The 21,073-nt window shown below is 41.5% G+C and overlaps 1 protein-coding gene across 3 annotated transcripts; it reads right to left on the bottom strand.

Moving 5' to 3' along the window:
- Nucleotides 1-6,923: 6,923 nt before the first annotated feature.
- ZNF24 (zinc finger protein 24) lies at nt 6,924-18,428 on the bottom strand. 3 transcript variants are annotated; one of them, XM_028098218.2, is made up of 4 exons: nt 18,295-18,428; nt 15,662-16,165; nt 15,256-15,403; nt 6,924-12,387 (listed from the first exon to the last, which is right to left on the bottom strand). In XM_028098218.2, the coding sequence occupies exons 2-4, from the start codon at nt 16,079-16,081 to the stop codon at nt 11,849-11,851; spliced, it is 1,107 nt and encodes a 368-aa protein (XP_027954019.1). In that variant the 5' UTR covers nt 16,082-16,165; nt 18,295-18,428; the 3' UTR covers nt 6,924-11,848. The 3 variants fall into 3 exon arrangements, with proteins under 3 accessions (XP_027954019.1, XP_087875577.1, XP_027954020.1); XM_088019451.1 differs by having other exon boundaries at nt 18,301-18,427; XM_028098219.2 differs by lacking the exon at nt 18,295-18,428 and adding an exon at nt 17,615-17,829.
- Between the last annotated feature and the right edge of the window lie 2,645 nt (nt 18,429-21,073).

The raw sequence follows: 21,073 nt of genomic DNA, 5'->3' as shown, positions 1-21,073 counted from the left end.
TTGTAGAGCATGAATTAATGAAATAGAAAACAAACGTTTCAGTTCATCTTTTGAAAAGAATAAAATTGATAATGCCCTTAGCAAAACTGATCAAGGAAAAAAAGAGAGAAGGACCGTCTCTCAGTGTAAGGAGTACAAAAGTGGCCATCAATACAGATCTACAGCCATTACAGATATAATATGAAGGATATGATTAATAATTTTATCAAAAATTTTGAACTTGTATCCCAAATTAACACAAGAAGAAATATAAAATCTAAATAATTTGGGGTCTATTAAGGAAATCTATCTGTAGTTTAAAATTTTTCCTATAAAGAATATTCCAGTCCAGATATCACAGTGGGGAATACTTCCAGATGTTAAAGGAAGAAATAAACCAATCTTACACAATCTCTTCAGGGTAATAGGAAAAGATGGTACATTACCCAACTAATTTTATGGAAACTGTAGATTATGCTCCTTACAGGGGACGATTTCATTCCTGGAACAAGACCAGGAGAAGCCCGGCTTTCTCCAGGACTTTGGCACACCCATCTCGCCACATCTCCCTAGGATATCCTTTAGGCCTTCAATCACTCCAGCTGTCAGCTGAGCCTCCAGGGCATATTAAAAGGAATCTTTTTTTTGGACAGACCAAATCCATCTACAATATCTACAATGCGTATTTATCACATTACACTTCTCTAGACAAAGTGTTTGTTATTTGTTTATAACCGTGGTCTGGGTTAGATATTTTCATTGAATTTTAGCCTACTTACTCAATGATATAGCTAATTGCACAGAGCCAGTGGAATTCTCAGACCATCAGTTGGTCCAGGGGGCCCATACGAAGTTCTGTAGGAATGGAAACATTTTTGCCTTTAAAAAAAAAAAGATTTTATTTATCTACTTGAGAGAGAGAAAGAGCTAGAGAGCACAAACGGGGGGAGGGGAGAGGGAGAAGCAGGTTCCTGCAGAGCAGGGAGCCTGACACGATGCTCAATCCAAGGACCCTGGGATCATGACCTGAGCCACCCAGGCGCCCCGCCTGTAAACCATTCTTTAGGGAAAAAGTGTATCTATCTAAATTATGGGTCAGCAAAATACCAGGAAGCCCAGGCTGCCACTTGTTTTTGTAAATAATGTTTTAATGGAACCCAGCCATGCCCATTTGTTCGTGTGTTTCTGTGGCTGCTTTCTGCAACAATGGCAGAGTTTCAGAGTTGCAACAGAAACTGTAGGGCCTGCAAAGCTGAAGATAGTTATTATCTGGCTCTTTACAGAAAACATTTGCTGACTCCTGACCTAAATGAGAATTTTCTTTATAACTTTTATTGATTTTTTTTGCTGATTATAAATGTGCTGCTAGCTTATTGTAAAAAGAAAATAAATCTGTAATATGTAAAAGAATAAATATAAAAATCACTGTCTCCAGAAGCCTATTTTGCGAACCTAGAATTTTGGTGTGTGCCCTTCTACATATATATGTGTACTATTTTTCCAAAAAGAATGGTAATGGTAAACTAAATTTTCCCCATTGTTATGAACATTTTACATGTCCAGAAGCACAGCTCTACATCATCACATTAAATTATGGCTATAGTGGATATTTATAATTGCTTTCTCAGTATTCCCTCCCACCCCAACCCCCACCCCAAGCTTTCTCAATAATAGCATCTACCCTGATTTTCCTTTAGTAATTCACCCTTACTGGGCCATTATGTTTTCTTTAACTTTGACATTTGACATAATTTCAAACGCATAGAAAATTGCAAGAATAGTACAAAGAATTCCCAGACACCCTTCACCCAGATTCCCCAAGTGTTGGCATTTTATTACAATTTCTTTATAATTTTCTATCTACCTGCTTGTTTAACCAGATGGATCTGTATCTAACTATCATCTATCTATCTATCTATCTATCTATCTATCTATCATCTATTCTATCTATATGTAGGGGTTTTTTCTGAATAGTTTAAGAGTAAATGGCAGATGCAGTGCCCCTTTGACATTTAAATGGAGCAAAAAGGAACAGGATTTTAAGCCAAAGTGAAGTGGTCTGACTTCCATGAGCTAGCTGCTGTGTTGAGAACTGAGCAGAGTACAGCAAGCAGGGAAGCAGGGAAGCTACTGGCCTGAGCAACTGGAAGGACAAAATTGCCACTTTCCAAGATAAAGGAGACTATGAAAAGAACAGGTGTGGGGAGAAATTAAAGGTTTGACGTTGGGGCATGTTCGTTTTAAGGTGCCTAATTAGTCACTGTTCCAAACCCAGTTTACAAGCCTCTTCCTATTTGCAGGGTGGGTGTTCCCTCTAACGCTCTAAGACGATTGTCGGCACCATCCACCCCTGAGGTTGCAGGCTCACGGGACTCCGGATCCAGGGAGCTACTGACTCCCACTTGACCTCTGGCCTGCCGCTCCTCCTGTGTGAGGCTGAATGGTGCCACCTGGGAGTGTGGAGGGGTTCCTGCTCCGTGGTAGAAACTGACCAGGGCGGGAGAGTCTGCAGAAACGTCGCCTTCCTCCTCCTCCGCGGGGGTGAGCCGAGCCGAAGGGGCCCGCAGCGCCGGTGCTCCGAACGCAGTGAGACGAGGCGAACAGCATTTCCGAAGCGGTGAGACAGCTCAGCAACGCCCGCTTGTATGTGCTGTCCTCCCTTCTTCCCCTACCATTTACCCTCCTCAACCTTTCCTGGGATTGCGTCACCCCCCAAAAAGTCTTAGCAATAAGGCTGTTTTTTTTGTTTTGTTTTGTTTTGTTTTTTTAATCTTAGGCTCTGTTTCCTTAGGAACTCAGACTAAAGCAGGCATCAGAGTGGCTATTGCTGGCATATATGAGTCTGTGGTTCAGAGAAGAGGTCAAGGCTGAGATACAGATTTTGCAGTCACAGATCGTATTTAAGGAGATGAGACCGGAGGAGATTACCCAGGAAGAGAATATACGTAGAAAAGGAAGGAGATATGAACGCTGAGCCCTCAGGCACCGCAGCATAAGAAGTCCAGAGAGATGAAGAGATAGCGTCGAGACCGAGGAGAAATGCCCCGTGAGTTAGAGGAAAACCAAGCAGGTTGTTTCGAAGGCAAATGTAAATAACATCAGTTATTACAAAATACTGCTGATAGCTCAAGCAATAGACGTCTAATAAATGAGTATTGGAATCAGCAATATGGAGATGAGCAAACTTTACTACAACTCTTTGTGTGGATAAGAATTTGTATAACATAGAGTAATGTCACATCTCATTTCTGACATAATATCTATTTTCTCTTTCTTTTCCCGCATTCCCCCCCCTCCTCCTCCCGCCGCCCCGCAACAGTCTGGCTAGAAGTTTATTAATTTTATAAACCTTTTTAAAAAGTTAAGTTTTTGGTTTAAAAAGAATATAGAAATTTTTTCTAGTTTTTGTTTTTTATTTTGTTGACTTCCAATCTAATCTTTGCTATTTCATTTTTTCTCTTTACCTTGGGTTTAATTTGTTCTTATTTTGGTTTCTTAATATGGAAGCTGAGGTAACTTAATGAAGACTTCTTTTTTTAGAGAGTGAGTGCGCAGGAGTGCCGGTGGGGGGCAGAAGGAGACGCAGAATGCCAAGCAGGCTCCACGCCAAGGGCAGAGGCTGCCGCAGGACTGGATTCAGGACCCTGAGATCATGAGCTGAGCTGAAATCAAGAGCCTGTCACTTAACCAGCTGAGTCACCCAGGTGCCCCAAAACTTTTTTTTCTAATGTGTTTTATTGCTATAAATTTCCCCATAAGTACTGCATCCCATAGATTATTTTTTCAAGTATTTCTCTCTACTTCCTGTCTCGCCTTTGAGGACTCAGATTACAATTACACGTATCAGGGCACTTGAAATTGTACCACAGCCTGTCGATGCTCTACTCATTTTTTCTCAGTGTTTTCTTTTCCTCTGCTTTTCATTTTGCAGAGTTTCTATTACTATGTCTTATATACTATAATTTTTTTCTTCCATTACACTTTAACTACAATTAATCCCATGTGTGCATTTTTTGTTGTTTTTGTTTTAAATCTTAGACATTGTAGTTTTTGTCTCTACAAGTTTAGTTTGGTTGCTTTTTTATAACTTTCATGTCTCTACCAAACATACTGTGTTTCCCCTAGCTTCTTGATCATATGGAATGTAGGTATAATTATCTTAATGTGCTTGTCTATTAATTCTTTGTCATTTCTGGGCCAATTTAGTTGAGTGGTTTTTCTTACTATGGGCTGTATTTTCCTGCTTCCTTGCATGATTTATAATTTCTTTTTAAAGATTTTATTTATTTGACAGAGATAGATACAGCGAGAGAGGGAACACAAGCAGGGGGAGTGGGAGAGGGAGAAGCAGGCTTCCCGCTGAGCAGGGAGCCCGATGCAGGGCTCGATCCCAGGACCCTGGGATCATGACCTGAGCTGAAGGCAGACGCTTAACGACTGAGCCACCCAGGCGCCCCACATGATTTATAATTTTTGATTGGATGTCAGACATTATGCGTTGTGCCTTAGCGGGTGCTAGATATTTTTTATATATTCTTGAGTTTTGTTCTGGGATATATTTAAATTTGGGTACAGTTTTATCCTCTCAGGTCTTGCTCTTAAGTATCTTTTAGGGAATATGAGTCTAGGGTTCATTTTTCTCCACTAAGGAGACGGGACCCTTCCTATTATCCAAACCCAGAGTTTCTCAGCCTCAGCAAGGTTAATATTTAGGGCTGGGTAATTTGTTATGGATTGTAGGATGTTTAGCAGCATCTCTGGCCTCTACCCACTAGATGCCAGTAGAACCGCTCTTCTCTGGTGTAACAACCCAAAAAAAGGTCTCCGGATGTTGCCAAATGTCGGGGAGGGGGGAGGGCAGTAGTGGTGGGCAAAATTGCACTTGAGAACCAATGTTCTGATGCCCTGTGAATTGAGGTTTTCTACTCAGGTACCCTTGGTGAGCTCCAGTGATCTCTCTCTAGTCCTTTTGTTTTGATTTTTAAAGATTTTATTTATTTGATGGAGAGAGAGACAGCGAGAGAGGGAACACAAGCAGGGGGAATGGGAGAGGGAGAAGCAGGCTTCCCGCGGAGCAGGGAGCCCGATGCGGGGCTCGACCCCACGACCCTGGGATCATGACCTGAGCCAAAGGCAGTCGCTTAACCAACTGAGCCACCCGGCGCCCCTCTGTAGTCCTTTTGGATCATTCTTTTCCCGCCGCAGGTAGTTTCCCTATACACAGGTGCTCATCAGCACTGGACTCAAGGGGGGCCCTTTGCAGATCTCCAGTGTTCTCTCCTATCTGGTACATTGCCCTGCAAAAGCTAGCCACCGTGGCCTCAGAGGACCCCTTGCTCCATCTTCGCAACTCAGGGAGCCTGCCAGGCTCTGCTTGAGTTCTCTTTCCTGTGCAGTGTGCTAGAAACTCTCTCCAGGTGGTAAACTTGACACTACCCAAACTTGCTTCACTGGTTTCCCATCTCTCAGGGATCCCATGTCTCTGATCCTTTGCTGTGTGTATTTTGCAACATTTGTTCAGGCAGGTTAGATCTGGTTATCTTGGCCCAATGGATTTTGTGTGTTCATGATTTAAAAACAAAACAAATTTCCATCATAATCAGAAAAATACAGGAGAGGAATATTGATAATGCAAGATGGAGTGTTGGGAACATGCCTTTGAGTAAGTGTGAGAGGACAGGTTAGAGCCAGTGGAGGATTCAGGCAGCAGCACAGATGATCCAAAGTTAAGAGGGAAGAAGGCAGCACACCAAGATATGGACACTTTACTCTTTTCTTTTTTTTCCCTGTTGTAAATATCAGTGTAATAGGTATAGACGGGGATAGGGAAAGAGAGAACATTTATATAGGTGTATAGAGAAAATTAAAGTGTTAATGGGATGTTACTAGGATTGTGAACTTATGGGTCACTTTTTGGGTGATTATTTCTAAACTCTATTATTACCTTCATAAAGAAAATATGCAAAGGAACATTAAGAATTTACATAGGGAGCTGGACACTTTGTTCTATTCTCAGCACCTGGTCATGCTACTTCTTTGCCCAAAAATGGGTTTCCCGTCTCAAAGTGTAAGTCATAGTCTTAACAATGGCTAACCAGGTCTTCCACGATCTGGCCCCACCCTCCCCCCATACCCCATTTATTCCCTGGCTTCACCCACTACTTTACCTCATGTTTATTCTGCTTCAGTGACTCTGCCTTCTTGCTTTCTTGAACAAATCAGGCATTGCTCCCACATCAAGCTATTTGCACTTGCTATTCCCATGCATGGAACATCTTTTCCTCCAGTCTCATGGCTTGCTTTCTTATACTTATTCCCCTTTCCTCAAATTTCACTTTTTTTCCATTTTCTCCTTACCACTCATCATACGACATACAATATGCTTTTCCTTTCTCTGCTGCCGTGTGTAGTTTCCACACACAAAAGCCATAGACGTAAACTCTTAATAAAGTTTTGGATGTTAGCAACTTCAAACCCATGGGTCTGATAATAAAATTAGGGCCCCAGAGAACTATGTTTGGGGAGGGGCTTCAAGGGTCACATACAGGGGGTGCGTGAGGGGAATGCTCCAAGAGCAATGTTTGGAGGTGGGTACAGCATAGACTTGGCAGCGTAATCCCCAGTCTTGAGTGCTAGATTAATGAATCTGTACGAAGGATGGAAGAGAAATGCCAGGCACAATTGTGCAAAAAGCTTTTCATCCACAGATGTTCCCAACACCAATGTTTATTGTCGGAATGTAAAATGTTATGTGTGTGGTGCAGACAGAGTAGAGTAACAAATGGCAGAAGTTGACAGAGGCCAAGTTATGGAAGGCCATGCTAATTTTATTAACCTATAGTGCATAAAGTGTTAATTCTAGAGTTTAGAATTACAAAGCTTTTCTACAAATCATTAAGAAAATACAAAGAACCTATATTAATCAGGACAGAAACCCAATTCAGTTATTTTAACAAGAAAGGGACTTTATTGGCTCACAAAACTTTAAAGTTCGGAGGTAGGGCAGGCTTTAGGCACAGCTGGATCTAGGGCCTCCAGAAAAATGACATCAGAACTGAGTTCTCACTCCTTTCTGCTAGCCTCTGAGTTTCTCCTCAGACTCTCTCCACATGATGTAAATTCAGGCTTACACAGTCCTTAGTTTGTGGGATCTCTGTACAGCCTTCTTTCCAATAGTTCCAGCAGAAGTTCTGTCGAGAGCTCTCTTTAGCCTGGCTCGAGTCACATGCCCATTCTTTGATCACTGTGGCTAAGAAACTGCAGGACTCAGGAAGGCCAGACCTGGTCACCTACTCATTTAAGCCACAGGGAATGGGTTCCCCACAATAAATAAGGATTCTGTTACCAGAGGATGGGGAAAGAGATGCTAAACAACAAAAAAACACCCAACAACATAGATTCACACATAACCCAACAGAAAGCTATTATAGGTAAAGGACATGAACAAACAATCCATGATAAAAGTGGCCAATAAACATATGAAAATAACCTCAACCTCACCATCAATCAGGGAAATACAAGATGATTTTTTTTCTTTATTGCCCATCAGATAAAAATTAACAAGCCTAGGTAAGGCTATGTGGGGAAATGAGCACTTTCCATACATAGGGTAAAAACAGAGTTATGAAGACCTTTGGGAAGGCTAAGATGGGTCTATCAGAAAGCACATCCTTGGACCCAACCATCCACCTCATACAACTCCATCTTAAAGAAATTCACACATTTACAGAAATACATGAAAAAGATGTTTACTTTGGCAGTGTAATAGCAAGAGAAAAAATAAAGGAAAAGTTGAATAATGGGATTTTCATAGCAGTACATCCTAATCAACCATTAAAGAAATTTAAAGACCTCAGGATTTTTGAGACTAAAGGAAAAAAAAAAGCTGAATACAGATCTATGATCTTATTTATGTAAAAATAGCATTTATTAACTGTATGTATATTCATATGAAATGTATGGAAAGGCAACTTGATGGATGGATGTCAAACTGTGGACAGTGGAATGTGACAAGTGCTGGAGAAAAGGGTCTCTTTGCTCATACTTATCATTTAAGTTTTGTATAACGAGATGGTAGTATTTATACTTTCATAATTAAATGCAAATGGCCAATAAACATAAAAAAGGTGCTCCTTCTTATTAATAAAAAGAAAGACACATTTTGCCTGCCATACTGGTAAAAATATTTCAGGATTCAGGGTTGGTGGGGGTGGAGGCAAACAGGCACTCTATTGACGGAGTTGTAAATCGGTACCATCTTTTTGGTGATAGTTCTCAAAATGTTAAATGTGCACATTCTCTGACCCAATAAATCTATTTCTTGCTATTTATCCTACAGAAATATCCACACAGGCAGCAAAATAGATGGGTAAGAATGGTAACAATACCTTTATCTATAATAAAAAATTGGAAAGAACTTTTCCATCAATAAGGGGTTAAATAAATTACAGTATATTCATGCAATGGAGTAGTGTGCAGCTATAAAAAACAGTGTCTTCCTCAAGGCGAGGGGGAGAGGAGGCAAGTTTCAGCGCAGTACACGGGAAATGGGGATATGTACCTACCTCATATGGTTGCTGTGAGGATTGAGAGTTAATCCATGGTAAAGCACTTCCAACACTGCCCGTGTGCAACAACCACAGTGTCAACTATTAACACATTTTGCTTAAATATGTATATGCCTAAGTCTGGAAGAATAGCAAACCAAGTAATTATTACTTCTAAGTAACAGTGTGAAAAGGAATGTCCTTTTTCCATTTAACATTTCTGTATTGTAGAAAATTCAAATGAACGGGTAAGTTTTTAAATTTGTTAACCAGAAAAAGCATAAAATTTATCAATCAAGGTTTAACAGCCATCACTCACTGCACTGTGAAAAAATAGATATCCCTGTTAAGTTCACAGAACTAGATTTGAGTTTTACCTCTAATTGGCCTCATGCAAGTCACACAATCTCAGAATCTTTCTTTCCTTGTCTACAAATCTAAGTGAGATAGGTATAGTGACTAATCCAATGCCTGGCGTGCAGATTATTTCAATACATACACCCCTCCCTTCAATTTACGTAAATGTGATCCACATATTGCTAAATTAAATTTTGGGAGTTTAACCTCCAAGAAAACCAGAAGAAAATTCAGCAGTAATGAGCAAATGCTCAGTAGCTATTGGGCAGTTATCAGCAGTCTGCATGCCATTAACAATGACTGCTCTTTTACTAACCAAAGAGATGGCACTGCTTGGCAACTGACAGATCAGCACTTTATCAGAGGCCGGGCAGCCCCCAGAATTGCTAACTACGATTATCTGTGTGGGTATCAATGAACATCTGGATGAAATAATAAATCACTGAAGTTATTTATATCAATTTGTCTAATGGGGACTTAGCCTACCCGGAGATGGCAAGTACACAGACTGCCATTTCTTTTCCCATATACCCTAATCCAGTCTTTTTGGGTCCAACCCATTTTCCCCACAGAGCCTTGCCTTGGCCTTAGAATCCTTTCTGAACAACGCACAGGTATCAGAGCTGACAAGACAAACTCATATTTGCCAAGTCTACCATCACTTTCTCTAAGCTCTGACATTATACCAAACATCTTTGGCATTTGTGACAATTGTACCACAGGGAAGCTTCTTTGTATACAGGAAAGATGTAAGATCTAAAAAACAAAAGGTGAAATTCTAGCAACTGAGAGGTGCCTCCCTTCTTACCTACTCTGATACAAGAACTCTGTCATCTCAGCAGAAGAATTAAAAATATGCCACCTCAAAACCTACTTGGAAAGAAGCCAGTTATAAATAAATAAATCAACTCAAGATCGTTTTATCTTAGAGCGGAGGAGTTTATAGCTTTATTGGACATTGACTTGTTTCCTCTCAGCCACAAAGAGAAAAAGACCCAAACAAAAGTCCCTACATTTTCTTGTATAACTTAAAATACATTATATCATTACTACATATTTATACTTCAATAAATCTTAATCTATAAAGCACATTTCTTATAATTAATTATCAGAAAAATCTATAAACAAGCTCCATTCTGCCTCACTTTTCCACCAGCTGGCCTTGCATTTATTACTATGCTTTTTAACAGGCTCATGCAAATCTCACCTTCCATTTTAAATTTGATCCAAGCACCAGATGTAACCAAAATCTCTGGAACTATGAAATCTTTTTATTCACATGGGTCATTTTTCACACAATTAATGCCCACTATAAAAAAGCCTTTTCTCGTATTCTCTATTTTAACTTCCAGAGTTTTCCACTAAACAGTAAAACCACAGTACTTGGGATTCTCAGCCAAGGAGTATATAATCCTACTACTACAATGTATTACTTTTATACATTTTTAAAAATGTGTTAAGACTTAAAATTTAAAAAAAAAAATAGTTCAATCAATTCTGATAGTTAATAAACTAGTTGTTAATAGCCTATTGTTTATTTTTAAATAGAACAATCCATTCAACTTAACATGTAAGTACAACCTCGATGCTACTAGAGATTGATTAGTTTTTTTAAAAGACCCACAAACCTCCAAACTGTGATTAGAGTATCTTGGACTCACCTCTGAAGATTGCTGGAGAGCTGGCTAGCTCTTTGAGCTGAGTCTTCCTTTCCCCCAAACACAACACCCTGGTAAGAGAACTATGGCTCTGGGAATCTCAGAGGTGACCTCCCCCAGGACTGCTCAAACAGAGGGAAGAAGCTAACTCACATGAAACAGCTTTAGACCAAACCCCCAATGATTTACAGTGGAAGAAATAGCTACCTACCTATGGTAGGGTTACAGTACCTAGCACAGTGCCTTGTCGGTAGAAAATGTTTAATAATAAATGCATGGCTGTTTTGTTAGCCTGGTGTGCAACCCTTTTGTACCAAAATAAAACAGCAAACCTGATACTTGTTGCCCACCTGTCATGGATTTTTATGTCCTTAACAAAAAGAAAGGCAAAATAATAAATTAGATCTTCGAGTCTTTTTGTTTTCTAAAAGCCAAGACAGACCATTACCCTCATGTTAACATTTGCCCTTCAACACTGCCATTCACTACAAATTCTTCCCTAGTGTTAGAATGTCTACTCTCAACAGTTTTAGAAATGTTTATTGTTCACAATGTCCCATTTTCTACTGGTAACACAGGAGAACATTAATTTCATTAGCGGGATGCCTTCAAATTAGACAGGTTATGCGGTGTTTTAAGTTTCCCTGCAGGCAGATAATTACACTGAGATAAATTCTTGATATACTTCAATTCTTGGATCAAAGTATTTGTTTATCTTGCCCAATCTAGGTGTCCCATTCACTTTTTGATGTTTTGTCACCATCACTTCTTATCTGAGTTATTTTAAGGCTCATTTTACTTTGAGGCTTTTGGTCATCCTTTATCTTCTATTTTCTGAAATGCATATTCAAATTAGGTAAAAGGAAGCAGAAGGGTAAATTTTTTAAAAAATGGTTTCAGTTTTTAGATTTTATAATTCCTATGTAGCCTTTTAATGTAGAAGGGAATGTATTCTTGCAAAGAACATTTTAATGATCAACACAGAAATAATGTCTGTCTAAAAAGGAAACTTTTAAGGGACAAAGAATCAGGTAGTTCATTATTTGGAAAAATAATAAGAATATAAACATCACATGGAAGATTTAGGAATTAACACCTGAATTAAGTTTAAAATTTCAGTTTCTAGGCAGGTATGACATTGTTTCTTTCAAGATAAAATAATAGTGGGTGAAAAATTTCTACATTTCCCAGTGGATTTTCTAACAGTCTATATAGGGAAATAAAACTATTATGTATTATTTCATGTTTTTAATTTTGTCTTCATTTCTGAAGAAAAAGACCTGAGTGCTGATTTTTTTTTGTAATTTCTTAAACTTTCACAACATTCAGAAGTTTCTCTGCATTGTGTCTTCGCTGATGTCTAAAAAGATTTGAGCTTTGACTATAAGATTTCCCACACTGAACGCATTCGTAAGGTTTCTCCCCAGTATGGATTCTCTGATGATTAATGAGCCCAGAATTCTGGCTAAAGGCTTTTCCACATTCAAGACATTTGTAAGGTTTTTCTCCAGTATGGACTCTCTGATGTTGCACAAGGATAGAACTTCTGCTGAATGCTTTCCCACATTCAACACATCCATAGGGTTTCTCCCCACTGTGGATTCTTTGATGAAGAATGAGGGCTGAGCCCTGACTGAAGTGTTTTCCACATTCATCACATATATGTTGTTTCTTTCGAGAGGGATTTCTCTTTCTTTCAAATCTGCCCTTGGGGAAACAGGCTTCTCCATACTTAAAAATTTGAGGAACACCTATATTGAGAGTGCCAGGAACTTCATGAGATTCTACTGCTGAAGGAATCTCCTGCTTTGGAGCTAGTGCTCCATTTTCAGTCCTACCATCATCGTCTGAAATAAAGAAAAAATGTAAATATCACTTGTTTCCTATTCTGGAAGGAAAGAGACCTGAAGAAAAATTTAGTAAAAGTGAACTTAAACAGCTTGAGTATGTGTACAAACAGCACTCTGAAAAACAGTGTTAAGGTTGCCTACTCCAAAAAAGAAAAAACTGAAATGAATGATTATGAGGCTAAGGGAGGTAATGGCATGCTAACATAAAGAGGAATTAAAAGGTTATATCTGAATAAAAGTGGTAACATAAGCAAGTGGGCTATACAAGACTAGTCAGAAAACAAAAGGCAGAATGATGGCAGAGTCTAAGACTGTTAGACAAAGTGATGCAAGCTAAGTCTGGCTGAAACTTCTTAAGAAATATAAAAGTGGCCATTAGGAAATCCTTGTAATATTCTTCTGCTCTGAGAAAGAAAGAAATCACATCAAAATATAATGGTGTCAATAACAAGCAATCTGTCAGAAAAATGACTATTTCTGAAATGAGCAAGAGCAGGCAGATCACGGCCAACACTACATTAAAAGCAGAACCTGGAAGATGTCCTAATAAGAAACTGAAGAGAGACATCTGGGTGGCTCAGTCGGTTAAGCGCCTGCCTTCGGCTCAGGTCATGATCCCAGGGTCCTGGGATCGAATCCCACATCAGGCTCCTTCCTCTGCGGGGAGCCTGCTTCTCCTCTACTTGCTCTGCCTGCCACTCCCCCCTGCTTGTGCTCTCTGACAACAAAATAAAATCTTTAAAAAAAAAAAAAAGAAAGAAAGAAACTGAAGACAGGGGCACCAGGTGGCTCAGTCGTTAAGTGTCTCCCTTCGGCTCAGGTCATGGTCCCAGGGTCCTGGGATCGAGCCCTGCATCGGGCTCCCTGCTCAGCAGGAAGTCTGCTTCTCCCTCCCCCATTCTCCCTGCTTGTGTTCCTTCTCTCGCTGTGTCTGTCGAATAAATAAAATCTTAAAAGAAAAAAGAAGAAACTGAAGATAAACTGGAGATATTCTCTGTTAACTTAGGACATAACACATATATTCAATAGGCTCTTGGTAAATGAAAGTTTTCCTGTATATGAAGGTTGCACTACTAGGTATTTGCCATGTTACTTAGAGGAGTTATTATTTCTAAGGCTCAGTTAAATGAGTCCAGTGAAACAAAAGCCTGAATTAATTACCAACATGAGGTACCATTACCCACCTACAGGAAGCAGTATGAACAAGTCTCACTAAGACTTTCCTGAAACTTCAAGCCTTGAAGAGCACTTACTAGAGGGTGAGCAGCAGCAATCAGAAAAGTGGTAAACAGTGGGCAAGTCTATAATGATTACCAAAGGGATAAAGTCAAGAGAAAAGACTAATAACAAGAGACTGAAAGGTGCAGGGGATCAGTGAGGCCTGGAGACATGAACAACAGAGAAGCAAGTGTTAAAGTTATGTGGGGACGAATGGCACAGAAAGAAAGAAGTTCCCCAGTGTGGTAAAGACTAGACCCCTGAAATAAGGCTATTTACAAATAAGGGAAAGTTATTCTAAAATTCAGGTGGGGGAGAAATCTTCTACCCAAGAAAACGTCACCTCCAATGACCAAGGATAGTGGTTCTCGAACTTCATTTCAGAGAAGAATGTCCCATGAAACATGTAAAACTACAGGCTTTCAGAAGACCTCAGCCCCACCCCACCAGTTCTGGTTCCCTACACTGTCCCCTCAGATGGGAAGAAAACCTGATGAGACCCCATCTGTGGCACATACCAGCAATATCTACAACTACCTCAAGGAAGATTCCCGAAGCAGTCTCAAACAAATATGAACAAGAACCCAGCAGGTTTAGGAATATACTGGGTTGTATCAAAGTATACTAAATATATGGTGTCAACTGCCAATATACTGGGAAAGACTAGTTTAAACGACTTACAATCACGAGCTTTTTATTTTTCTGTACTTAAAGCATATTTTTATCCAAATATCATTTCTACAAAAGATGCTTCTTAGAAAAAAAAGACTTTGGGGCGCCTGGGTGGCTCAGTCATTAAGCGTCTGCCTTCAGCTCAGGTCATGATCCCAGGGTCCTGGGATCAAGCCCCGCATTGGGCTCCCTGCTCGGCGGGAAGCCTGCTTCTCCCTCTCCCACTCCCCCTGCTTGTGTTCCCTCTCTCACTGTGTCTCTGTCAAATAAATAAATAAAATCTTAAAAAAAAAAAAACTTAGGTTATAAAAAAAAAGAAAAAAAGAAAAAAAAGACTTTATGTTGCAGAAAAAACAAAAATAACCAGACTTCAGTGGTCAACAACAAAAAGAATGAATTTAAAGAGGCTTCAGGTAAGCTTATTGTGCCAAGAGGATTAGGCAGGAGACTGAAAGGATATGAAACAGATGACAGAGAATACTGCATGCAAAATAAGGGACTTAGGGACAACTGGGTGGCTCAGTTGGTTAAGTGTCTGCCTTGGGTTCATGTCATGATCCCAGAGTCCTGGGATCAAGCCCTGCATCTGACTCACTGCTCAGCAGGGAGCCTCCTTCTCCCTCTCCGCCCCGCTGTCATGCTCTAATAAATAAATAAAATCTTAAATAAAAAAAATAAGGGACCTAATCGACAAGCAGGTGCTGGCTCAAAATAAGGCAAATGCCAGTCTGAAATGGGCAGGTCTTCAAGAGGTAAAGGGAAGAAAAGGCTGATGATGTTAATATCTAAGAATAAAAGACCTGAGGTCTGCAAACCAACTGTTAAAAGAATCAAGATCCTACAGTGTGTCTAGGTCTACAAAATCAGGTTAAGGTGATTATTCCCTACTCCCTAGTGGGAACAAGCAAAGAGTTCTAGACAAATGGCCCACACTCTCTTTCACCCTCTAGCCCACTTGGGAGTTTTGGTCCTCACCACAGTGCCTTAGGGAATGGAGCTCCCAGGATGCCCACTTGAGCTGGTTCTCCACAGCATCAAGCTCAGAATTTGGTAATCCCTGAGCTTCTTCTTGAGAAACTATCTCCTCTACCAGAACTTCCCGTTTTCGTCGACGGAGAGACACCTGGAAAAAAATGAAGTCTGATTCAGGTAAGAAGAAATATGATTAAGATTCAGAACTAAAAACACACAAAAGAAACCATAACAACACACATACTGCAAGGGCCTGTATGACAAAGCATAGCTGGAGGGGAACAGTGTGTGTGTGGGGGGGGGCGGGGATAAATATAATTCTAATTTAGTTGGGCAGAATTAACTCAGCAGCTTTGCCTACTGCTATGCCAGTGCTTCTGACCCAGGAGAGTGACACGACCAGACTCACCGGCTGTCCAGGGTCATCGAGCTCACTCTCTAAATCCTCCAGCACTGTCACTGCCTCCTCTCCATTCTCTGGATGATGCTCTCGAACCCAAGTCTGCAATTCCTTGGGTAGGATGGCAACAAACTGCTCCAGCACTACCAGCTCCAAAATTTGTTCTTTTGTGTGTGTCTCTGGCCTGAGCCATAGACGGCAAAGTTCTCGAAGCTGACTCACAGCTTCACGGGGCCCAGGTGAATCCTGGTATCCAAATTGCCTGAATCGCTGTCGGAAAACCTCTGGATCAGGAAGATGGTTCCAAGGGATGCTTGATCCCTCTTCACCATCAGGATCCTCCTCCAACTTCACTCTCAGAATTTTTTCCTCTTCATCTGGAGTTGGAATTATAAGTATTGAATCTTCTTCCACGGACTGTGCAGACATCCTGATTTATAATACTTCCAAGAAAAGTCAATCAAGGCAGGATACAGGCCTCAGGGAAATACTCTGTTTTCTTCACAGGCACTCCTGAGGGACAAGAAATTAAAACAAACAAACCTAAGTAACCAAATATCCTAAGAATTTGAACATATACTGATAAAGGAAGTAAAAGATACTTGTTTTTTTACCGGATTAAAAATTCCAATCAATAACCTACAGCAGAAGTTGGCAAACTACAGCTCACAGCCAAATCTGGCTTGCTGCCCATTTCTGTACAATGCTTGTACTAAGAATAGTTTTCACTTTTACATGGTTGCAAAAAAATCACAAGAATACTTCATGACATGTGAAAATGGTAAGAAATTAAAAATGTCTGAGTCCATAAATAATTTTATTCATTCACAGTTCATGCTACAATGGCAGAGTTGAGTCGTTTCAACAGACACAATATGGTCTGAAAAACCTAGTATTTCCTATCTGGCCCTTTAGAAAAAAAGCTGGCCAATATATGACCTACTAGGTCAACAAATCTTATTTCAGTAATTAAAATTTAGAGTCCAAATAAGAACCTGTCCAACTCAGTGTTTTCTAAATGCATTTGACCCTGGAACACATTATTTGAAACTTAGGACTGCTGGTCCTTGACCCACATAGGTCTTAAAAGTAGGGACTGCTTTTCTGTTATCTGTTTAAAAATTTTTAACAAAAGCCTTTTTAGGAGTTATGTTTTTTAGGAGTTAAGAACGATCTTTTAAATGTTTAAGAACTCCCTGGACTTCGGGCACTTGGGTGGCTCAGTCATTAAGCATCTGCCTTCAGCTCAGGTCATGATCCCAGGGTCCTGGGATCCAACCCCACGACCGGCTCTCAGCTCAGCATGAAGCCTGCTTCTCCCTCTCCCACTCCCCCTGCTTGTGTTCCCTCTCTCGCGCGGGGTCTCTCTGTGAAATAAATAAATAAAATCTTAAAAAAAAAAAAAAAAAAACCAACTCCCTGGACTTAAAATATATATGAAAAAATATCCACTTGCTCAGTAACAGATTAATACTGAAAAAAACCTAACCACTAGGTGCTATGCAATGCAAACACTATCCAGTCACCCACTACACAATAACTACATTTAAATCTATAATGACCGGCATTAATCACGGCAAATTCAACGAAGAAAAGGCACTAGCATAACACCTTAACTTCTTGCAGAGGCCGAGTCATCATCTCACACTGGATGACTCAGTTTTCCCAGCTTCTACCTTCAGAGAAACTTTGTGCTATTTCTGATCCTTTCCTTGTATTTGCACAGTCATGCCCATGCCATTGTTTACAACACATACTAGGAATGAGCCATGCAGTTATTCAGTGTTCTATTAGGGCCCAGAATCTGAAAACCAAAGATTTCACAAAACTTCCTGTAACCCTAACAAGACTAATTATCTTATCAGACAAGTAACGCAGACAGGTTTAATTACTCTGGAGTGTGGCGGCCTTTTAAATAGGGTTTAGCCAACAGATTCATTGGTTCCTATTCCAGGATCCTACCTTATCAAAGGCTCACTCATTCTACAGAAAAGAAATTTCTCTTCCTTTTACGTTCTCTTACAGCAGCCTGCTCGTGGGCCGTCAAGCAGGTGCAAGGAGGGCAGGCCCGCGGTCGCTACAGCGTTTGGGCGGGGAGCCGCGTCCCAGGTGATCTCGCCTCACTCCCGCTGAGTTCCGCTGCAAACCCCGCCCCGCCCCGGCGTCCTCCAGTCCCCCTTCCCTGCACTCCCGCCGGCTGATTTCAGACGACCGAAGGCCACACTGCCCCAACAGCGCCCGGGCTACGGCACTTCCGCCCGCGTCCGGCGCAACTACAAGCCCCGGCAGCCTCCGCGCAAGGCCCGCCCCCTCCCACCTCCGCCCAAAACGAGTCCCAGAACCCTCCGCGAGACGCCAGGCCTCGAAATAGAACAAAACCGGCCGATGGGGGATGGGGAAGGGCGAGGGTCGCGGAGGACACAGGAGATGGAGGACTCCCCGGTAGTGCGGCAAGCCCGATCTGGCCTTCCTTCTACACCTATCCGCCCCGCAACTACTGGACGCGGAGACCGCGGTCTCTCCTCCGCGCCTCCCGGGAAGCCAAGGTCCCCGCCAAGCTTCTTCGCTGATTCCTGCCAAGAGGTCCGCAGCCTCTTAGCCCAGCGTCCCCCTCACGCCCTTCCCCCCATTCTCGCGCAAACCTCCACCTCAGGATCCGGAGCAGCTTCGCTGTCCAAAGCAGACGCAGAAACGCCGCTCACAAGCCGTTTCCCAGAAGCCCCCGGCGCGGACTGCTTCCGGTCTGCGGGTCCCAGGAGGCGGGGAGAGGAGAAGCCCCGCGTTGCCGTGGAGATGCACTCCGGGAGGGGGAGGGGCGGCGCGACGACAATGACCGCTTTGAGGCTGCGCTTGGCCTCGCGCCTCCCTGGATAGCCCAGAGTTCTGTGTTCCGCTTAAGAGACAGGGAAAAGAAAGAGAATTCTGCCATTAAGATAGTCTTTGCGGTTTCACAAGCCATCTGACAGGCATTATCTCATACGAAGCTCACAGTAACCCTCTGAAAGAAATAATAAAAGCGAGTATTTATAAGTGCTTACTACATTGTACCAGCCACCCATATTGTCATTTTCACAACAGATCTATGATGGTAAGAACTTTTATTATTATCCCCATTTCTCAGCCAAGATAGATAACTGAGGCACAAGTAAATAACTTGCCTAGAGCTCATAACTAGTAAGGGGGAGAAAAGATTTGAAACCAAAGCATGACTCCAACCTTTGGCTCCCACACATGTTACACAGCTTTATTTTGACCAAATTATCTGTCAGGGAAACAAGATGAGACTCTTAAGAGCTTTGGCAGTGATCTCAGTGAATTCGCAAAGTGCATGGTCATCTTCTGACTTCAGACTTGACGTTTTATACCACAAAACAGCCGCTGAAGTTATCATTGGAAAAGTAAATCAGCCCACTTCATTCCCCTATTTAAAGGCCTTCAAAGGATCCCCACTGCCTTAAGTATGATGTAAAAACTCCTTACACTGGCCTGCAAAGCCCCCTGTGGTCTGCTCCCTGCCTCCCCACTCTGAGCTCAGCTCTTAGGCTCACTGTGACTCTGGATTCTTAGCCTCTCTGGAAGTCTCTGCACCCTTCATAGCAGAGGAGAGTGATCTCATTTATTCATTTCCCTCTTCTGTGCTTTTTTTTTTTTCTTTTGTCTCTAAGTCCCATAAGGTCAAGGACCTTGTTTGTCTTGTACACCACAGTATCCCCACCTAGTCCTAGGATGCTGACTGCCTGGTACATAGAGAACTCAATAAATATTTGTTGAATAAATGAATGAATGGTGGGCTTGTCACACTGCCCCTTTTGCTAGGTCACATGTCGGGCATCAGAAACCACACAAAAGAGCCCTGTTGTTTAAGGTCTATGTTAGAAGTGCAGGTCCAGCCTTCCAGAAGCATTTCAAGATCCTCAGGCTTCAGCTTTCTGCTTCATTCAGGGCTTCATAGAGTGCTCCCAGCCTCTGCTGGATTTGTGAATGAGAGAGCTAGTGAGCAAGCTGCTGATGATATAGAACTAATTTACCATCTGACCAGAACTTTGGCTCCCCAGAACTCCTGCTAACTCTGGTGCCTCTTCTCTCTTTCCTCATTTAGGAGGCTACAAAATCCAGCCATTTCACTCTCCTACTTGGCTACTGCCACCAAACTGCTTGGCTGCTCTTCCGAACTTTTCCCTCTTTTGTGACCCTAAAGGCTAGCTCAAGGCATTTTTGTTTTGTTTTGTTTTGTTTTGCTTTGAGTTTTTACATCTAATGTTAGAAAACAAAAAAAAATAATATCAAACAAATACTTGGGGACTTTGAAAGTTGCAAAATTTTACAAAACTCTCTGGGATTCGTTTTCTTATTCTTAATTCTAAGAGAGTAAATGGAAACCACAATGAGGTTTCCCTCTCTATTCTTTTGAGGGCGGGGACCCACAGCACCCACTTTGAAATACCATCCTTCTGAGCCCCATTACGTGGGCTCTTTCTTGGATGGTGGCCCCTGTTGCCATCTTAAAATTACAGTCAAGAAAGAGCATCGTGTTCCTCTGAGCAACCTGAGGGTGAGGAATAGCTAGTTCCACACCAGTGCCGGACAACATTGCACAACCTACACAGGTCATGTAGGAGAGGCTTGAACTGCAGCTGCTTTGGGTCTTGGCAGAACACCTTGTGATCCTCCCAGAATGTGAGAGCATGAGAGGCTTGTGAGGAGCTGCAGTAAGGCCATTTACCACTCCTGTCCCTGTCTTCCGAGGAGGCTGCGGTTCTTCATTTCTTCCTGGGTTGTGATGAGGCTGTCTGCTTCACCTGACACAGCACAGCATTAGCCCCTTAGCAACAAGCCATTCCACATCTCAAGTTGAAGTCATCTGACTCCTTTTGTTTTGGTGTTATCATTTTAGTGTGAGACAATAGCTGGCACCTTTTGGCTACTCTTGGTTTCACTGTCTATGTAGGTACTGATCTGTCTAAATCTAAAAAAGGCTCATTGTTTCTTTACCAGCTAAATCTTTTGACCTTGCTTTGAAAGCATCTCATTCTTTACATAATGGAAAAAAACAAAAACAAAAACCAGGTAGATACTACCTGGGTTCCAGAGACCTAGACATGACTACAGTGAAGTCATGATTCCTTCTTTTAACATTACTGTCTTGTTTAGGAGATGAACAAACAAACAAACAAACAAAACAAGTATTTATAAGGCAGTAGAGAAGTACTCCAGTAAAAGAAAAACAGAATGCCATGAGGAAGTGTGCTGAAGGGGAAGAGAGGCACCCAAAGATGGAGGAAGAAAAGTAAGAAAACTTTTCACATTGCAAGGAAAGCACAGCTCTCAGACCTGGTTTTAATCAGATTTCATCCAAGAATAATCATAATCTTTTCTAGGCTTTTCTGTAACAATTATTTTGAAGTTCTCAGGCATTCCCCT

The sequence above is a fragment of the Eumetopias jubatus genome, unplaced genomic scaffold (assembly GCF_037043125.1).
Source record: "Eumetopias jubatus isolate StellerSeaLion01/CBP00866 unplaced genomic scaffold, mEumJub1_p1.0 scaffold_16, whole genome shotgun sequence".
Lineage (NCBI taxonomy): Eukaryota > Metazoa > Chordata > Mammalia > Carnivora > Otariidae > Eumetopias > Eumetopias jubatus.
The sequence above is the reverse complement of the archived record's forward strand: the minus strand, read 5'-3'. Positions and strand labels throughout refer to the sequence as shown.

Excerpts from the sequence above, each read along its gene's own strand:
- ZNF24 (XM_028098218.2), bottom strand. The coding sequence starts at position 16,081 with ATGTCTGCACAGTCCGTGGAAGAAGATTCAATACTTATAATTCCAACT. Across the intron at positions 15,404-15,661 it reads TCGATGACCCTGGACAGCCG|GTGTCTCTCCGTCGACGAAA; the intron begins GTGAGTCTGGTC and ends ATTTTTTTCCAG. Across the intron at positions 12,388-15,255 it reads CCATTCCCTAAGGCACTGTG|ACGATGATGGTAGGACTGAA; the intron begins GTGAGGACCAAA and ends TCTTTATTTCAG.